General features: G+C 35.0%; 2 protein-coding genes across 7 annotated transcripts; one reads left to right on the top strand and one right to left on the bottom strand.

Annotated features, from left to right (window-relative positions):
- The first annotated feature begins 357 nt into the window (after positions 1-357).
- LOC107957517 (topless-related protein 1) lies at positions 358-8,616 on the top strand. 2 transcript variants are annotated; one of them, XM_041100491.1, is made up of 26 exons: positions 358-608; positions 893-1,021; positions 1,172-1,351; positions 1,475-1,588; positions 1,674-1,832; positions 1,942-2,119; positions 2,206-2,329; positions 2,481-2,590; positions 2,716-2,881; positions 2,987-3,096; positions 3,172-3,241; positions 3,351-3,424; positions 3,508-3,603; positions 3,707-3,802; positions 3,885-4,012; positions 4,107-4,341; positions 4,423-4,581; positions 4,681-4,770; positions 4,951-5,097; positions 6,474-6,584; positions 6,698-6,877; positions 7,007-7,135; positions 7,217-7,312; positions 7,646-7,780; positions 7,861-8,027; positions 8,148-8,616. In XM_041100491.1, the coding sequence occupies exons 2-26, from the start codon at positions 942-944 to the stop codon at positions 8,356-8,358; spliced, it is 3,345 nt and encodes a 1,114-aa protein (XP_040956425.1). In that variant the 5' UTR covers positions 358-608; positions 893-941; the 3' UTR covers positions 8,359-8,616. The 2 variants fall into 2 exon arrangements, with proteins under 2 accessions (XP_040956425.1, XP_016748533.1); XM_016893044.2 differs by having other exon boundaries at positions 7,592-7,780.
- Positions 8,617-9,247: 631 nt separating this feature from the next.
- LOC107957518 (calcineurin subunit B) lies at positions 9,248-12,759 on the bottom strand. 5 transcript variants are annotated; one of them, XM_016893049.2, is made up of 8 exons: positions 12,604-12,740; positions 12,322-12,374; positions 11,958-12,051; positions 11,742-11,866; positions 11,488-11,584; positions 11,185-11,294; positions 10,600-10,674; positions 9,248-9,476 (listed from the first exon to the last, which is right to left on the bottom strand). In XM_016893049.2, exons 3-8 carry the CDS (start codon positions 11,998-12,000, stop codon positions 9,426-9,428), a joined length of 501 nt encoding a protein of 166 aa, XP_016748538.2. In that variant the 5' UTR covers positions 12,001-12,051; positions 12,322-12,374; positions 12,604-12,740; the 3' UTR covers positions 9,248-9,425. The 5 variants fall into 5 exon arrangements, with proteins under 5 accessions (XP_016748538.2, XP_016748534.2, XP_016748535.2 ...); XM_016893045.2 differs by having other exon boundaries at positions 11,962-12,051; positions 12,604-12,730; XM_016893046.2 differs by lacking the exon at positions 12,322-12,374 and having other exon boundaries at positions 11,962-12,051; positions 12,604-12,759.
- Between the last annotated feature and the right edge of the window lie 1,301 nt (positions 12,760-14,060).

The following is a 14,060-nucleotide window of genomic DNA, read 5'->3' as shown; positions in this document are numbered from 1 at the left end:
CCGTAATATTTAGCAAAATCCAGGGTCAGACTCCCTGGATCTCCCCGTCGAGGAAAACCTTTCATTTCTTTGGGGATCCGAGAAAAGTATATATCGCTTTCTAGGTTCTATTCCTCTACTCCTCACCCTTATCTTAATCCCTATCCTTAACTGTTGGATCATAACATTAGAAAAAGCACACTTCAAAATCGACGGGTTCAAAAGGAAAACTACGGTACACCTCAACGCTTGTAATAATCTCCACAAATGGAATGGCTTACGCGCCGATAAACTCCACACAAAGTAGCCGGCTAAGTGGGGCCCAATTACTTCACTGTACTTATAAATTTGCTCATTCCTTGTCCATATAACTAGTACATTTTCCAATAAGCTATCAAGTGATAAGTAACTCTACTTATCATCTTCTTTATCTGCCTCCCCCTTTAAAATTCTCCATTTCTGCAAGGCTGTAGGTTGGGTTTTTATATAAAAAGGATATACAAAAGAGAGAGAGAGAGAAGAGAGAGAAAGTGAAATCTCTGCCTGCCTTTGGTTTTTTTTTTTGTTAAGAGAGAAAGTTATTTTAATCTCTTAAAGGGTCTGAAACTCGATCTCTTCTAAAGAACAAGGTGATTTTCTAACAAATCTGTTGCTGTCTTTGTTTTTTTTTTCTCTTTTGTTTGGTCTCCTGTTTTGCTTTTTTATTTATGTGTTTTTAGATGCTATTTTGTGTTCTCTTTAATCCCCCACAAAAACGTAGAATTTTACCCTTTTGTGGTTTGTTTAGGGGAGGTTAAAGATTGCTCAATGATCTAGTTATATATATATTTTAAATTTTAGGTTTTATTTTGGGATTTTTAAGGTATTTTTGGCTGACCCTTTATTTTTGTATTTTGTTGCAAATCTTTTGTAGATCTGGTGATTTTCGTTTCAGCGTTGGGATTTGAAACGGGGCGGCTTCGATGTCGTCTCTCAGTAGAGAGCTTGTTTTCTTGATCTTACAGTTCCTAGATGAGGAAAAGTTTAAAGAGACTGTTCATAAGTAAATCTTTTTCTTTAATTTAATTAATAGAATGTTAGTTTTAGTACCTTTTAAAGGTTATATTGTATGGTGTATTTATGGTTAAATCATAATTTGAAATGTAATGATTTCAGCTTATCAAAGTATTCTTTATTATTTGAATTTAAATAGGCTTGAACAGGAATCTGGGTTTTTCTTCAATATGAAATATTTTGAGGATGAAGTGCATAATGGAAATTGGGATGAGGTTGAGAAATACCTCTCTGGTTTTACCAAGGTCGATGACAATCGATATTCCATGAAAATCTTTTTCGAGATAAGAAAGCAGAAGTATCTTGAGGCATTGGATAAGTAAGTTTTTGCAGACTTTTCAATTTTGATTTATTGTATTAATCACTAGTTTGTTATGTATCATTGAAAACTTTGTCGATAATCAAATTCGGTTACAACTGGAATTGTTTAAATTTTTGTAAGGCATGATCGATCCAAAGCTGTGGAGATATTAGTTAAGGATTTGAAAGTTTTTGCTACATTTAATGAGGAACTTTTTAAGGAAATCACTCAGCTTCTGACGTTGGAGAATTTCAGGTACAGGCTCATGTTTAGTTGTTAAAGTCTTGAGGTAAAATAAATAATAGTGAATGTGCTGAAGAATGCGTTACTTTCGTAACAGAGAGAATGAACAGTTGTCAAAATATGGAGATACAAAGTCAGCTAGAGCAATCATGTTAGTTGAACTCAAGAAGCTTATTGAAGCAAATCCTTTATTCCGTGACAAATTGCAGTTCCCGACCCTTAAAAATTCGAGGTTACGAACCCTGATTAATCAGAGGTAATCATATTGTCGCCATTCTTGAGCTTGTATTGGGACTGGTGTTTTCAATAAGGTCGTTGTTGTAGTTGTGATTTTAGTGGACAATTGATTTTTTGTGCAACTACAGCTTGAATTGGCAGCATCAACTTTGTAAAAACCCGAGACCAAATCCAGATATAAAAACTCTCTTTGTGGATCACTCATGTGGGCAGCCAAATGGTGCACGAGCACCATCACCTGCCAATAATCCACTTCTTGGATCCTTACCAAAAGCTGGAGGTTTTCCTCCCTTAGGTGCTCATGGGGTGGGTACACAGCTTAGATAGTAGTATAAAAAATTTCTTTCATTATTGATATACTTTCCTTAACATTCCCTATTTTACATCTTCAGCCTTTTCAACCTACGCCTGCACCGGTTCCAGCACCCCTTGCAGGTTGGATGTCAAATCCTTCAGCTGTAACTCATCCAGCAGTTTCAGCTGGTGCCATTGGTCTTGGTGCGTCTTCAATACCAGGTAGTTTATTCTTTCTCTTTTTGCTTTTTAACTTCTTTCTTCCGTTATCACTCCCTCTCTAGGTTTCTTTTTAGCATAATGCTGATATCTTTCCTTCTTTTGGTTCTTTTTCTTCTTTTAACTCTAGCCATGTTTCATTGTTGACTTATAGCTGCGTTGAAGCATCCAAGGACTCCTCCAACTAATCCGTCTGTAGACTACCCATCTGCAGACTCTGATCATGTTTCCAAAAGGGCCAGGCCCATGGGGATTTCCGATGAGGTACTCTGGTTTCTGGTTAAAGTAGTTTAATTGATATGTTTTCTAGCTGTTGGCTTGGGTGTATTGTGGTTATGGGCGTCTTTCTGCCTTAGGTTATTTTACTGATATTTGCTCACTTTGTGCAGGTAAATCTGCCAGTTAATGTGCTGCAGGTAACATTTCCGGGCCATGGTCACAGTCAAACTTTCATTGCACCTGACGATCTTCCGAAGGCTGTTGCAAGAACTCTGAATCAGGGTTCATCTCCTATGAGCATGGATTTCCATCCTGTTCGGCAGACTCTACTTCTAGGTCTGCTATACTTCTGCCTTTTATTTATAGTTGCATTTGGTTTTCTGCCTTTGGCTGGCTGGTATTTTGATCTCGGATAATAGACTTCTGTATACAATGAACCAGTTGGTACCAACGTTGGAGACATTGCCTTGTGGGAAGTTGGCTCTCGGGAGCGGCTGGTTTCAAAGAACTTCAAAGTTTGGGATCTTAGTGTTTGTTCAATGCCTCTTCAGGTTCGTGTATTTAATTGTTGTTTACTGTATTTTCTCTTTAGACATACTAAACACAATTTATCTGCTTGAATTCAGGCTGCTCTAGTCAAAGATCCTGCTGTCTCTGTAAATCGTGTAATTTGGAGTCCCGATGGTTCTTTATTCGGTGAGATTTAATCCATTAGAATTAGTTCATGATTATCTGCTAGAACCTCTATATAGATATAGGTAGTGTGGGAACATTGATTGAGATGCCATATCTGTTCGGAAAACAGGAGTTGCTTATTCAAGGCATATTGTGCAAATATATTCTTACCATGGTGGTGATGAAGTTCGACAGCATCTCGAGGTATTATACTATCTTGGATTTGTATAGTCCTCTCGAGTTTGAGTTGGCTGTCTGAAATTGATATTTTAAAATTTCCTGTCTAGATTGATGCTCATGTTGGTGGAGTAAATGATATTGCATTCTCTCTTCCAAATAAGCAACTTTGTGTAATAACTTGCGGTGATGACAAGACAATTAAGGTTTGTTTATCATTTTACGTGGTTGTTTATCATTTTACGTGGTTGTTTATCATTCTAGGAGGAAAAATTGCTTGTCCTTGCTAATTTCGTGTTGTAATGTTAGGTGTGGGATGCTTCCAATGGTACAAAGCAGTATACCTTTGAAGGTCACGAGGCTCCCGTGTATTCTGTCTGCCCTCACTATAAAGAGAACATTCAGGTAATAATGTGGCTTTAGATGTCTTACCCTCTCCACATTTGTTTCTGTCCTGATGTGCCTCCTTTTGACTTTTTGGCCTCAGTTTATCTTTTCAACTGCCTTAGATGGAAAGATAAAGGCATGGTTGTATGATAATATGGGATCGCGGGTTGACTATGAAGCTCCTGGTCGGTGGTGCACAACCATGGCCTACAGTGCTGATGGTACAAGGTTAGTTTTCTTGCACCATTACTCGTATATTTATCTTAAGCCGATTGTCAAGAATTATTGTGATTAAAGTTAGTTTGGTGGCTGGATATTGTAGGCTTTTTTCATGTGGAACCAGTAAAGAAGGGGAGTCATTTATCGTAGAATGGAATGAAAGTGAAGGGGCTGTGAAGAGGACCTATCAAGGATTCCGCAAACGTTCTTTAGGTGTTGTGCAATTTGATACAACTAAGAACCGGTATTTGGCTGCTGGTGACGATTTCTCAATAAAATTCTGGGATATGGACAATGTTCAACCTTTGACCAGTTATGATGCCGAAGGAGGCCTTCCTGTAAGTTCATTGTATTCAATTAAATTCTATATCATTTTTGAAGATATCAGCTACTTACTTCTGTTGTTGCCTAATTCCTAGGCAAGCCCACGGATCCGCTTTAATAAAGATGGCTCTCTCCTGGCTGTTTCAGCCAATGATAACGGAATTAAGATTTTGGCCAATTCAGATGGTATGCGATTACTGCGCACTTTGGAGAATCTGTCTTATGATAACTCAAGAACACCGGAAGCTCCTAAAGTACTATTACATCATTTAATTTCTTTAGCGGATTAAAATTTTCCATATTTGCTCCATATCTTAATTAAATCTTCTCTTATAATGTGTCGTTTTCTTCAGCCAACAATAAATCCAATCTCAGCTGCAGCAGCAGCTACTAGTGCTGCACTTGCAGACAGAAGTGCATCTGTGGTTGCTATACCTGGAATGGTCTGTTAGACTGCAACTTTTTTTTTACTCTCTTTTTACTCTCTCATAGCAAACATCAGAATATTTATGCTAGCTGCTTTCAACATCATTTTGTGTTATTATTATGTCGTCATTGATTCTCGTTTGAGTAGCAGAGCTTGGATGTATGATTCTGTGGTTCATGTTCTATGGCTTTTCCAGAATGGGGATGCCAGGAGTTTTGCGGATGTGAAACCCAGAATAACAGAAGAATCTAGTGATAAATCAAAGATTTGGAAGCTCACCGAAATCAGTGAATCTTCTCAGTGTCGATCCTTGAGGCTTCCTGAAAACTTGAGGGTGACCAAGGTAAAGAAATTTTTCGTACCTTTTTCATAGATTTTCCAACATACTGGTAGGCATATTATCCTACTAGTCACCATTTTCTAATTATCTTGCATATCAAGGAAAGAGAAAACTAAGTCTTTTTGCTTCTATCTTATTCGAAGCTAGAAATTTGGCTATTTTAAGATACCATTGCTTAGCTGAGGAGTTTCTTGGTTTGAATTGTTCTTCTACTGAAGTAAACCATGTATAGGATGGTTATAAACTTAGCTAATCTTTAAGGCAGTGAAACACAGACACTCTGTGCCCCATCTACCAAAATCGGACATATATCTGTGTTTGGCTCTGACTTGGCGGAATGTGTTGGATGCATCAAAAATTAAAATAAAATTCAACAGTCAAAGCATGCTCAAGATGCATTTGGACAAACCCAAACATGGTTAGACATAGGGACATATCTGGCATGTGCCGAAGAGTGTTCTATTTTTTTTTAACATTTTCTCCTAATTTGGGAATCAACAATGAGCAAAAACTCAAATCTTAAGGGAGTTAGATGCTTGACATCCTTATAGAAAAAAAAAGAAAGCGAGGAGAAAAAACAAAAACTGAGAGTTAAAAGCCGGAAAGAGTGAGAGTAGAAAGCAAAGCATTGATGTAAATGTGTTATAGACACCGAGAACAAGTGAGGAAGGAGACAAAGGCAGCATAAAGTGAGACAAATAAGAAAAGAGTTCCTTGTTGAATAATTTAGGACATAATGATTTAGGGTCTCTGAGCTTAAGCTATTAAGGTAATGGACTTTTTCAACATTCTAGCTATTTAGTTTACAATTTTGATTTTTAAAAAGTTGAAAAGCTAATTGCATGTTAATATTTAACTGAAAAGTATCTCAATTTAGCGAGCAGCCTTAAGTTGAAAAGCTTTGTGTTGGCACCTCTAGGTTCAAGATTCGAGTTCTAGCTATTACATCCCCTTCTCCCAATTTCTAAGCTCATAATGGTACCAAAAGGAAAATATCAATTTTACCTTTTTATTGTATATTATTATATAAAAACTATTATCATGTAAACAATTTTCTAGCTATTGCATGTCTGTAATATTTTTTTGTAGCTCTAAGGAAATTGCTGAGAATGAAATCCAATGCACTACATGCAAACACGTGATAGTGATTTACTCGGTTTGGTCACCATGAGATTTACTACGGAAGATTGTTGATCTACTTAAAAACGAAGCTTTGTGGAAAGAAAGTCAAACCTTACGTTAAATTGCATTTTTATGAACTCATACTGTTGTTTACCTGTTTCTATTTTCTATAGTTATTTGCATCAAAATTACCCTTTGCAGAATTGGTCTCCTCTTTTCGTCCTCTATCTTATCAACTTTCTCTATGATTATTACAGATATCAAGGTTAATCTTCACAAATTCCGGTAATGCTATCCTGGCGTTAGCATCAAATGCTATTCACTTGCTTTGGAAATGGCAGCGAAGTGATCGTAATTCAAATGGCAAGGTATGGAGATTTACCAAAATGGTTCTGCTCATGATTTGCCAACTTTATTTTTCATAAAAGAATACGTTGCAATGACTTGTACTGTAATTTTCTTATTGTTGCTTCATCCCTAGGCAACTGCCAGTGTATCACCTCAGTTGTGGCAACCATCAAGTGGCATTCTTATGACAAATGATGTTGCTGATACAAATCCAGAAGAGGCTGTTCCTTGTTTTGCTTTATCTAAGAATGATTCTTATGTAATGTCAGCATCTGGAGGAAAGATTTCCCTGTTTAATATGATGACATTTAAGGTGACCCATGAATGCTGAATGCAATTTCTTTTTCTATATTTTCCATCCCATTTTCTTCCTTGAGATCTGTCTCTCTCTATTTGTCAATGATCTTAATAAAGCTTATAATCATTTTATGGATACATGCAGACAATGGCAACTTTCATGCCACCGCCACCTGCCGCGACTTTTCTTGCATTCCACCCACAAGATAATAATATTATTGCTATTGGCATGGATGATTCAACAATTCAGATATATAATGTCCGTGTGGATGAGGTATGATGCATCTCGCAGAGAATTATTTATCTAATTCTTGTTGGAAGTACTGCTTATTTATTTACCATTTTTGTCATCCAGGTGAAGAGTAAACTCATAGGTCACTCCAAAAGAATAACTGGCCTTGCCTTCTCTCATGCACTGAATGTGCTTGTCTCATCCGGGGCAGATTCTCAGGTATTCGTCTTTCTATCTTACATGCATGCTATGATGAATAAATGGTATTGCCTTTGTTCCCTCTGCTCGGTAACAGCTCCAACATTGCCCAACACCGAATTGTTTGCAAAATTTCTAAGCTTTTACAAATAATTTTGGGAAATCAAAGTCTCATCTGCTTTCTTTTTACAAAGAAATAATCAATTAATCTCAGTTTTTTTTTTTTTGCCGACGAATTAATCTCATAAAGTTGAAATATTATCATTAATGCTTTGTTGGTGTGGTTACAATCTTCTCCAGCTTTGTGTATGGAACACTGATGGATGGGAAAAGCTGAAGACTAAATTCTTGCAGATTCCTGTTGGGATAACACCAACTGCACAATCAGAGACACGCGTACAATTCCATCAAGACCAGATACGTCTTCTTGTTGTACATGAGACTCAGCTTGCCTTATACGAAACAACGAAGTTGGAATGTTTTAAGCAGGTACCTCTTTATCATTGTTTGTTTTGTTTCAGAACAACATTATCTTGCGGTGCTCTAATATTAATTCTTTTCTGGTTTAGTGGGTCCCTCGTGAATCTTTCGCGCCAATAACTCATGCAACATTTTCATGTGATAGCCAACTGGTATATGCCAGCTTTTTGGATGCAACTATTTGTGTGTTTGTTGCTGCAAACCTCAGACCACGTTGCCGTATAAATCCCTCGGCTTATCTGCCAGCTAGTGTCAGGTATTTGGATTTTGCCTGCTGTTATAATTTGAGTCCATTTGAACTTGGAATGGCTGCTACACTATCCATCTCAGATATAACTATTCTTATTCAGAAACGGTCTTTTCCTCTATGTTGCAGCTCCAATGTTCACCCTCTTGTAATTGCTGCTCATCCATCAGAGCCAAATGAATTTGCGGTGGGACTCTCCGATGGAGGGGTTCATGTCTTCGAGCCCCTAGAGTCTGAAAACAGATGGGGAGTGCCTCAACCAGCAGACAACGGGTCAGCCAGCAGTATAACAGCGACACCTTCAGTTGCAGCTCAAGGATCAGAACAAGCGCAAAGATGATATGAAAACGGGTGATGGAGCACAAGTTTCTTTTATATACTTGGCTTGCAGGCCCATCTAATTTAGGTATGCTGTTTTTTTTTCCCAGTGTCAAATTTGTCAAGAAACAAAAACAGTATTGATGGAAAGGAAAGACAAGACAATGCCAAAAACAAGTTGATTTGAACTACAACTGAATTCAAGTTCCATAACTACAACATTATTTCATGGTGTTTGTTAGAGCAGCAATTCATAAAATTGCCTATTTCAAGTTCTCTATTTTCGGTTTTCATTTTGTCATAAGTCCTTTGGCTCTACTCTATTGTTCGCCACTTCATTTCAGTATTGGTTGAGATAAAAAGTTGCAAATGTTCAATTTTGGATGCAAGAAGGGGGCTGTACTCAAGTTACGAGCAGCATACCATATTTTGGTGGTCCACTCAGCATTGTTGGCATTATCTATTTTAGAAGTTGGCTTTCACTGTAAATGTTGAATTGGTAAAAAGCTCTTACTTTTGTTCTTATTGTATTGTTAAAAGATGGATTGGTAAAAGAAAATCTAACTTTTTTTTGTAGAAATGATGGTTTAATAACAAATGTTAGAAGTGTCAAATTTGCAACAATGAATCCCATTATAAATAAACCCTTTAAACTCCATGGTAACAATCAAACCTTAAATTGAGTAAATATTACCATTGAATTTAGAAAATTATATATGACATCATGAGAGACCAACCATTTTTAGAGTGCAATACTCAATAATGAATCAATCCCCTATATTTTTACAAATAACCAAAACATTCAGATCTCTTTCCTTTAGAATCAGATACTTTGAGCATCAAACAATAAAACCCACATTTTTGGTCATCAAAATTGATTTAGAATTATAAAAAAATAAAATTTGTGAAGATAAATAGGAAACCTCTGAAGCTTATTCTGATACATATATATATATAGGTTGATTTATTTATGGTAACATGAAAAGCCATAGTACATGAGTATTTTATGTGTGTTTCTAAAATGCATAGCCTCTCATACCACGCCTGCTGTTAAACCAAATTATTCTCTGGGGGAAACACTGTAAATAGCTAATCCACTGGTACTTCGACCTCCATTTTTAGTTCAGAGATCCCAAAAATCTGCATCATAAATACAATGCAATGATAAACATATAGATTGCTTCCTAACAACATTAAGTAAAACAAGCCATACAACAAAAAGGGGTTGTAGCTTAGCCATCCAAGGAAGATTTTCGACAACTCAATAACATGCAGATCGCTTTAGATCCTTTAGGCAGTTTTCTAAAATGTTTCTTAATCGCATTGTAATTTCAGCTTATTTACTTCATTGCAGAAGATGTAAATGTTTATGAACAAATCTTCTCTTAATTGTTGGGTTTCCTAATACACTGCTATCTCGAGTAGTTTACTCAATCAAGATGTCATAGATGCAAATTACCCCATCCTATGAATTTGTTGCTAGTTGCAGAAAGCGTATAAAATGCAAGCAACAAATACAATTAACCTCCCTTATATCCCGAGTGTCAAATTGTTAGCTTCCTTCTAGACATAACAGAATACAGAACCTTAAGATAAGGTATAAAACAAATCAGACATGGCTTAGTAGCTGTTGGTCTGAAGTCTTTTATCGATGATAAAAGGACCACAATTCAAATCCTATCCAGTAGGTACTTTTCTAGTTCAATCCATTATAACAGAGAGGAAGATCATACGCATAGAACTAAAGATATATAGTCGAAAACAAGTCCAGTCAACACCTTAAGTCTCAACAGCCAAAGAATCAACCAAGAGAAAGCATGAAGATTTAAACTCTAAGTAGGCAAGACATGTTAACCTCGGGTTTGTATGTAAGACCTGTGTCATCCGGAGTCAAGGTTGTTAGATACAGGCATAAACAACTTTTTATAAGCTTTTCCATATATTTGGAGAATCACACCCTCATACCCGTGTCCGAACAAACATGTGTTGGCCACAGGTGTCAAAGCAATATAATCCTGATGATATTAGTTAACTAATTGTTTATGTTACTCAGACTTGAATGTGAGTGTCACATTCAGATGCATCAATCTCTCCTTATTATAATCTACATTTCCAACATGAATTGACTATATTGATCTCCAGCTTTAATCATATTGACCTCGCCCCATCACTAATTTCTTTTACCAGCCTAATAAATTAAACTGTTTTGCAGAAAACAGAAAATTGAATAACTATAATAAATATAAAATAGAATGGAAATCACCTTATTGAAGTCATCCAATGTTAGGTAAGAGTCCTTTGAGTAACCCGCTTCTTTTAAAAGTTGGGTCAAGACTTGCTGCAAAAACAAAGAACAAAAGAGTAAGATGTTATCATATGTCACTCGTAATTAATCTTACATGATGCTATCCTTAAATTATAAAAGTCTTATCTTGTTAAAAGTAAGTTATAACCAAAATTTGGAGGCTAAAACGAAATGGAAATATTTACTTAAATAAATTACAGAATGATGTTGAACTCTGAAAATCTTATTCTGTAATTTAAAGAAAATCTTAAGAACGCTGTAGTCAATGGCACCAGTCAAACAGTGTCCTATGATGCAATGACTAAATCACGCCATTAGCTACTAGCCACTTAGTCCAATGCATTCTTTTCAGCACCAAACACCCTACTTGAAACATCTTTGATCAAAAAAATGTTCAGTAATTACCATGAGAGATTTAGCAAGGAACATAAACTAGACCAACATCAGCAAATCAAGCAGGTGAATATATACATATATATACATATTTCTTTTCAATTGCATGAGAAAAAAGAAAAAAAAATGCAAAGGCAGAAATAATTTTACCTCTCTTTGGACATCGGAAATAAATGAACCAGATAAATCACGTAAAACTTCTAGCATGTCATTGAAAGACACCTTTCCATTGCCGTCAGAATCATACACCTTGAAGATAACTGAAACAGAGAGAAAATTAATAACATAAAACTAATTTTGAAACATTTTTCAACTTCAATGTGCAAGTTGCAATACTAAGGCACCCGAAAGGTGATCATCTAAATGCTTTTACTTGTGACCGTTGAACTGAAATCAGATTATACCTAAACCAGTAAGGTCAATGACTCTACAGAAAAGTCGGTGAGAACTCACGTTTAACTTTCTGCTGTACACTTGCTTTAGCACTAAACGCTGACAAGAAGGCGACAAAGTCCTTAAAGTTCAAACCATCCACCATCTTAAGCAGTCTCTGCAAATGCAACAATTCCAACGAAACAAACTCGAAAATTTACATAAATCTCTAAAACAGCACGCAAAGACTATCATTGGAGTTGGACCACAAATTTATATATACATACCAGAATCTAATTAACTACTCCAATAACATACACTCGAAAGACTACTACCTGAGAGAGCGGATTCATTGCAAACTCCGGAACTGATAGAAACTCATCAGCAGATATGAATCCCTTTGCATTTCGATCTAACTGGCAAAACCTTTGGTACAATGAAACAATTTCCTGCTGAGAGACTGTACTCCAACAACCAAGAACACATCAAAATTTTGATAACAAAACAACTAAATGGAAGAACCAGTAGGGGAAATCAAGCATATAGACAACCTACATAAATTCTGGCAGTATTCTTGAACTTCTTCAATATCATATTGAGTTAGCATTGAAGAAGAATTCCCCATTGTATCTCACTGATAAAAATCTACAATTTTTTTCATCAAACAAAAAGAACCAACTAATCATTATCACTGAATAACCAATGTCAATCAATCAGAATACATATTACGTTAAGAAAAGAAAAAAGCTTTAACATTAATGTGTTCAAGATGGCCATGCAAATAAACTAGGCTTGATAATTATAATACTAATCATCTAACTTGGAGGAGGTAACTATACATTTAGTCGAACGAAAGCAAACCCATCAATCATTATACCAAAATAACCAACACCCATCAATCAGAACATCGATTACCTTTAAAATGATCTACTTTTCAACGAATTGAAAAGAAGAACAAAACTTTTGAACTGTTTGATTCCAGAGAAATAGTAAGAAACAAGGAAAATCAGAATTCCGCAAACGAGATGCATATGCAACCGAGCTTTTGGCCTAAATTTGAAGTGAAAAGTTCTTTTTCTATTTTTTGTAGAAATAATCCAGCAACAGAATCAATGCCATTAAGATGTTTCTCAGCAACCAAACAGAAAACCCAAGAAAATAAAAGGAGAAAAATAAGGTAGGCAAAAAGAGCCTAACCTGAAATGGGAAAAAACTAGACAGTTAAATGGGGGTTTGAAATGATAAGATGGGAATGGGCAAGTAGAAAGAAAGAGAGAGAGAGAGAGAGCGCAGCAGCAAAAACCCTCGTCAACATCGAAATTCCTAATAAAAACAGCAGATCTTTCGTTTGAACTTGGTTCACTTACACGAGGAATTAATTTGTCTTCTATTTTGGGCCCGCACGCATCATCTCACCGTTGGTTTCATCCATTCTTTTTGTTTGTTTTTTTCTCTCTCTACAATACAAATTATTATTAACATTTTGGATAAACTATACCCATTAGCAACTTTATTTTTGTTTATTCAATTTTAAAAATTTATAAAATATCACGGAAATTTTTGTTTAAGTCGTTAAATTATTAAAATTGATGTTATATGACATTAGTTATTCGCGTATCAATTAAAAGTTCTCGTCTCCTTTCTCTTCTACAACTCGATTTTCTTTTATAAAATAATTTTAAACATCACAAATCTACGAACCAAATTTTAAGCAATTTTCTTATTCGATCTCCGACACTTATCGTCAAATCAACTTAGACCTAAGGTATGTTCTCCTACTCGTCAATGGGTATTATTAATCTATTGTATCGATCGCCAAAGCGTTACTTGGAGCTTGCTAGCGGGACTTTAAATAAAAACTTTTTAATAGTTCAGTGACTTAAATAAAACATTTTGAATAGCTTACCTTAGAAATTTTTTATTGTCCAAATTCATATTAATAATAAAATATAAATATATCTCAATATTAATATAAATTATATATACTAGATTATAGCACACCCAGTGAGCGAAAATATTATGTAACAAATATATTTATTAAAAGTTCATACAAGATTAAATAATACTTTAATTGAAATGATAAAGTTAAATATTTAAAATTCATTTTGTCATGATTCGAATTTTACTATGATTGAATTTTTATTTATTTATAAAATATAAAAAGATAAAATTATCTATATTTTAGTAATTTCTCAATAGAAATGGTACTCAATTGACTGTGACACTAACTCAGTTAAAGGCTTATTATATATATTATTCAATCTTATATATAATGTGACTGACTAAATTGATATCACGAGTCAATTCGATATCAATTTGATTAGAGAAAATACTAAATTTTTTAAAAGTAATAAATAATAGGCTTAATGACAAATTTAGCCGCTAACATTTACACATTTTGTCAAAATGGTCCTAGTTGTATTTTTGAGCCTTTTTTTGCCATTAACCTTTATTTTTTTTTCTCAAATAGCTTTTTTTAACAAATTTGATGAAAGTACGTTAAAAAAGTTAACGGGATGATATCGAATTTCATATGTGGGATGTTTTAATGAGATGTAATTTATTATTTAGATAACGCAATAAAATAATTACATGTGGAAATAATTAAATAAATAATTCATGAAGTTAAAAAAAAATAAGTCTTAATACAAAGA

Source organism: Gossypium hirsutum, chromosome D09 (assembly GCF_007990345.1).
Source record: "Gossypium hirsutum isolate 1008001.06 chromosome D09, Gossypium_hirsutum_v2.1, whole genome shotgun sequence".
Lineage (NCBI taxonomy): Eukaryota > Viridiplantae > Streptophyta > Magnoliopsida > Malvales > Malvaceae > Gossypium > Gossypium hirsutum.
This window is presented reverse-complemented; position numbering and strand designations above follow the sequence as displayed.

Bases quoted from the DNA above. Each gene is read 5' to 3' on its own strand.
- LOC107957517 (XM_016893044.2), top strand. From the start codon at position 942: ATGTCGTCTCTCAGTAGAGAGCTTGTTTTCTTGATCTTACAGTTCCTA. The intron at 6,585-6,697 runs GTATGGAGATTT...CTTCATCCCTAG, and splicing joins ATCGTAATTCAAATGGCAAG to GCAACTGCCAGTGTATCACC. The intron at 7,136-7,216 runs GTATGATGCATC...TTTGTCATCCAG, and splicing joins ATAATGTCCGTGTGGATGAG to GTGAAGAGTAAACTCATAGG.
- LOC107957518 (XM_016893046.2), bottom strand. From the start codon at position 12,031: ATGGGGAATTCTTCTTCAATGCTAACTCAATATGATATTGAAGAAGTT. The intron at 11,867-11,961 runs GTAGGTTGTCTA...GTTGGAGTACAG, and splicing joins AGAATACTGCCAGAATTTAT to TCTCTCAGCAGGAAATTGTT. The intron at 11,295-11,487 runs GTGAGTTCTCAC...TCTCTGTTTCAG, and splicing joins TGTACAGCAGAAAGTTAAAC to TTATCTTCAAGGTGTATGAT.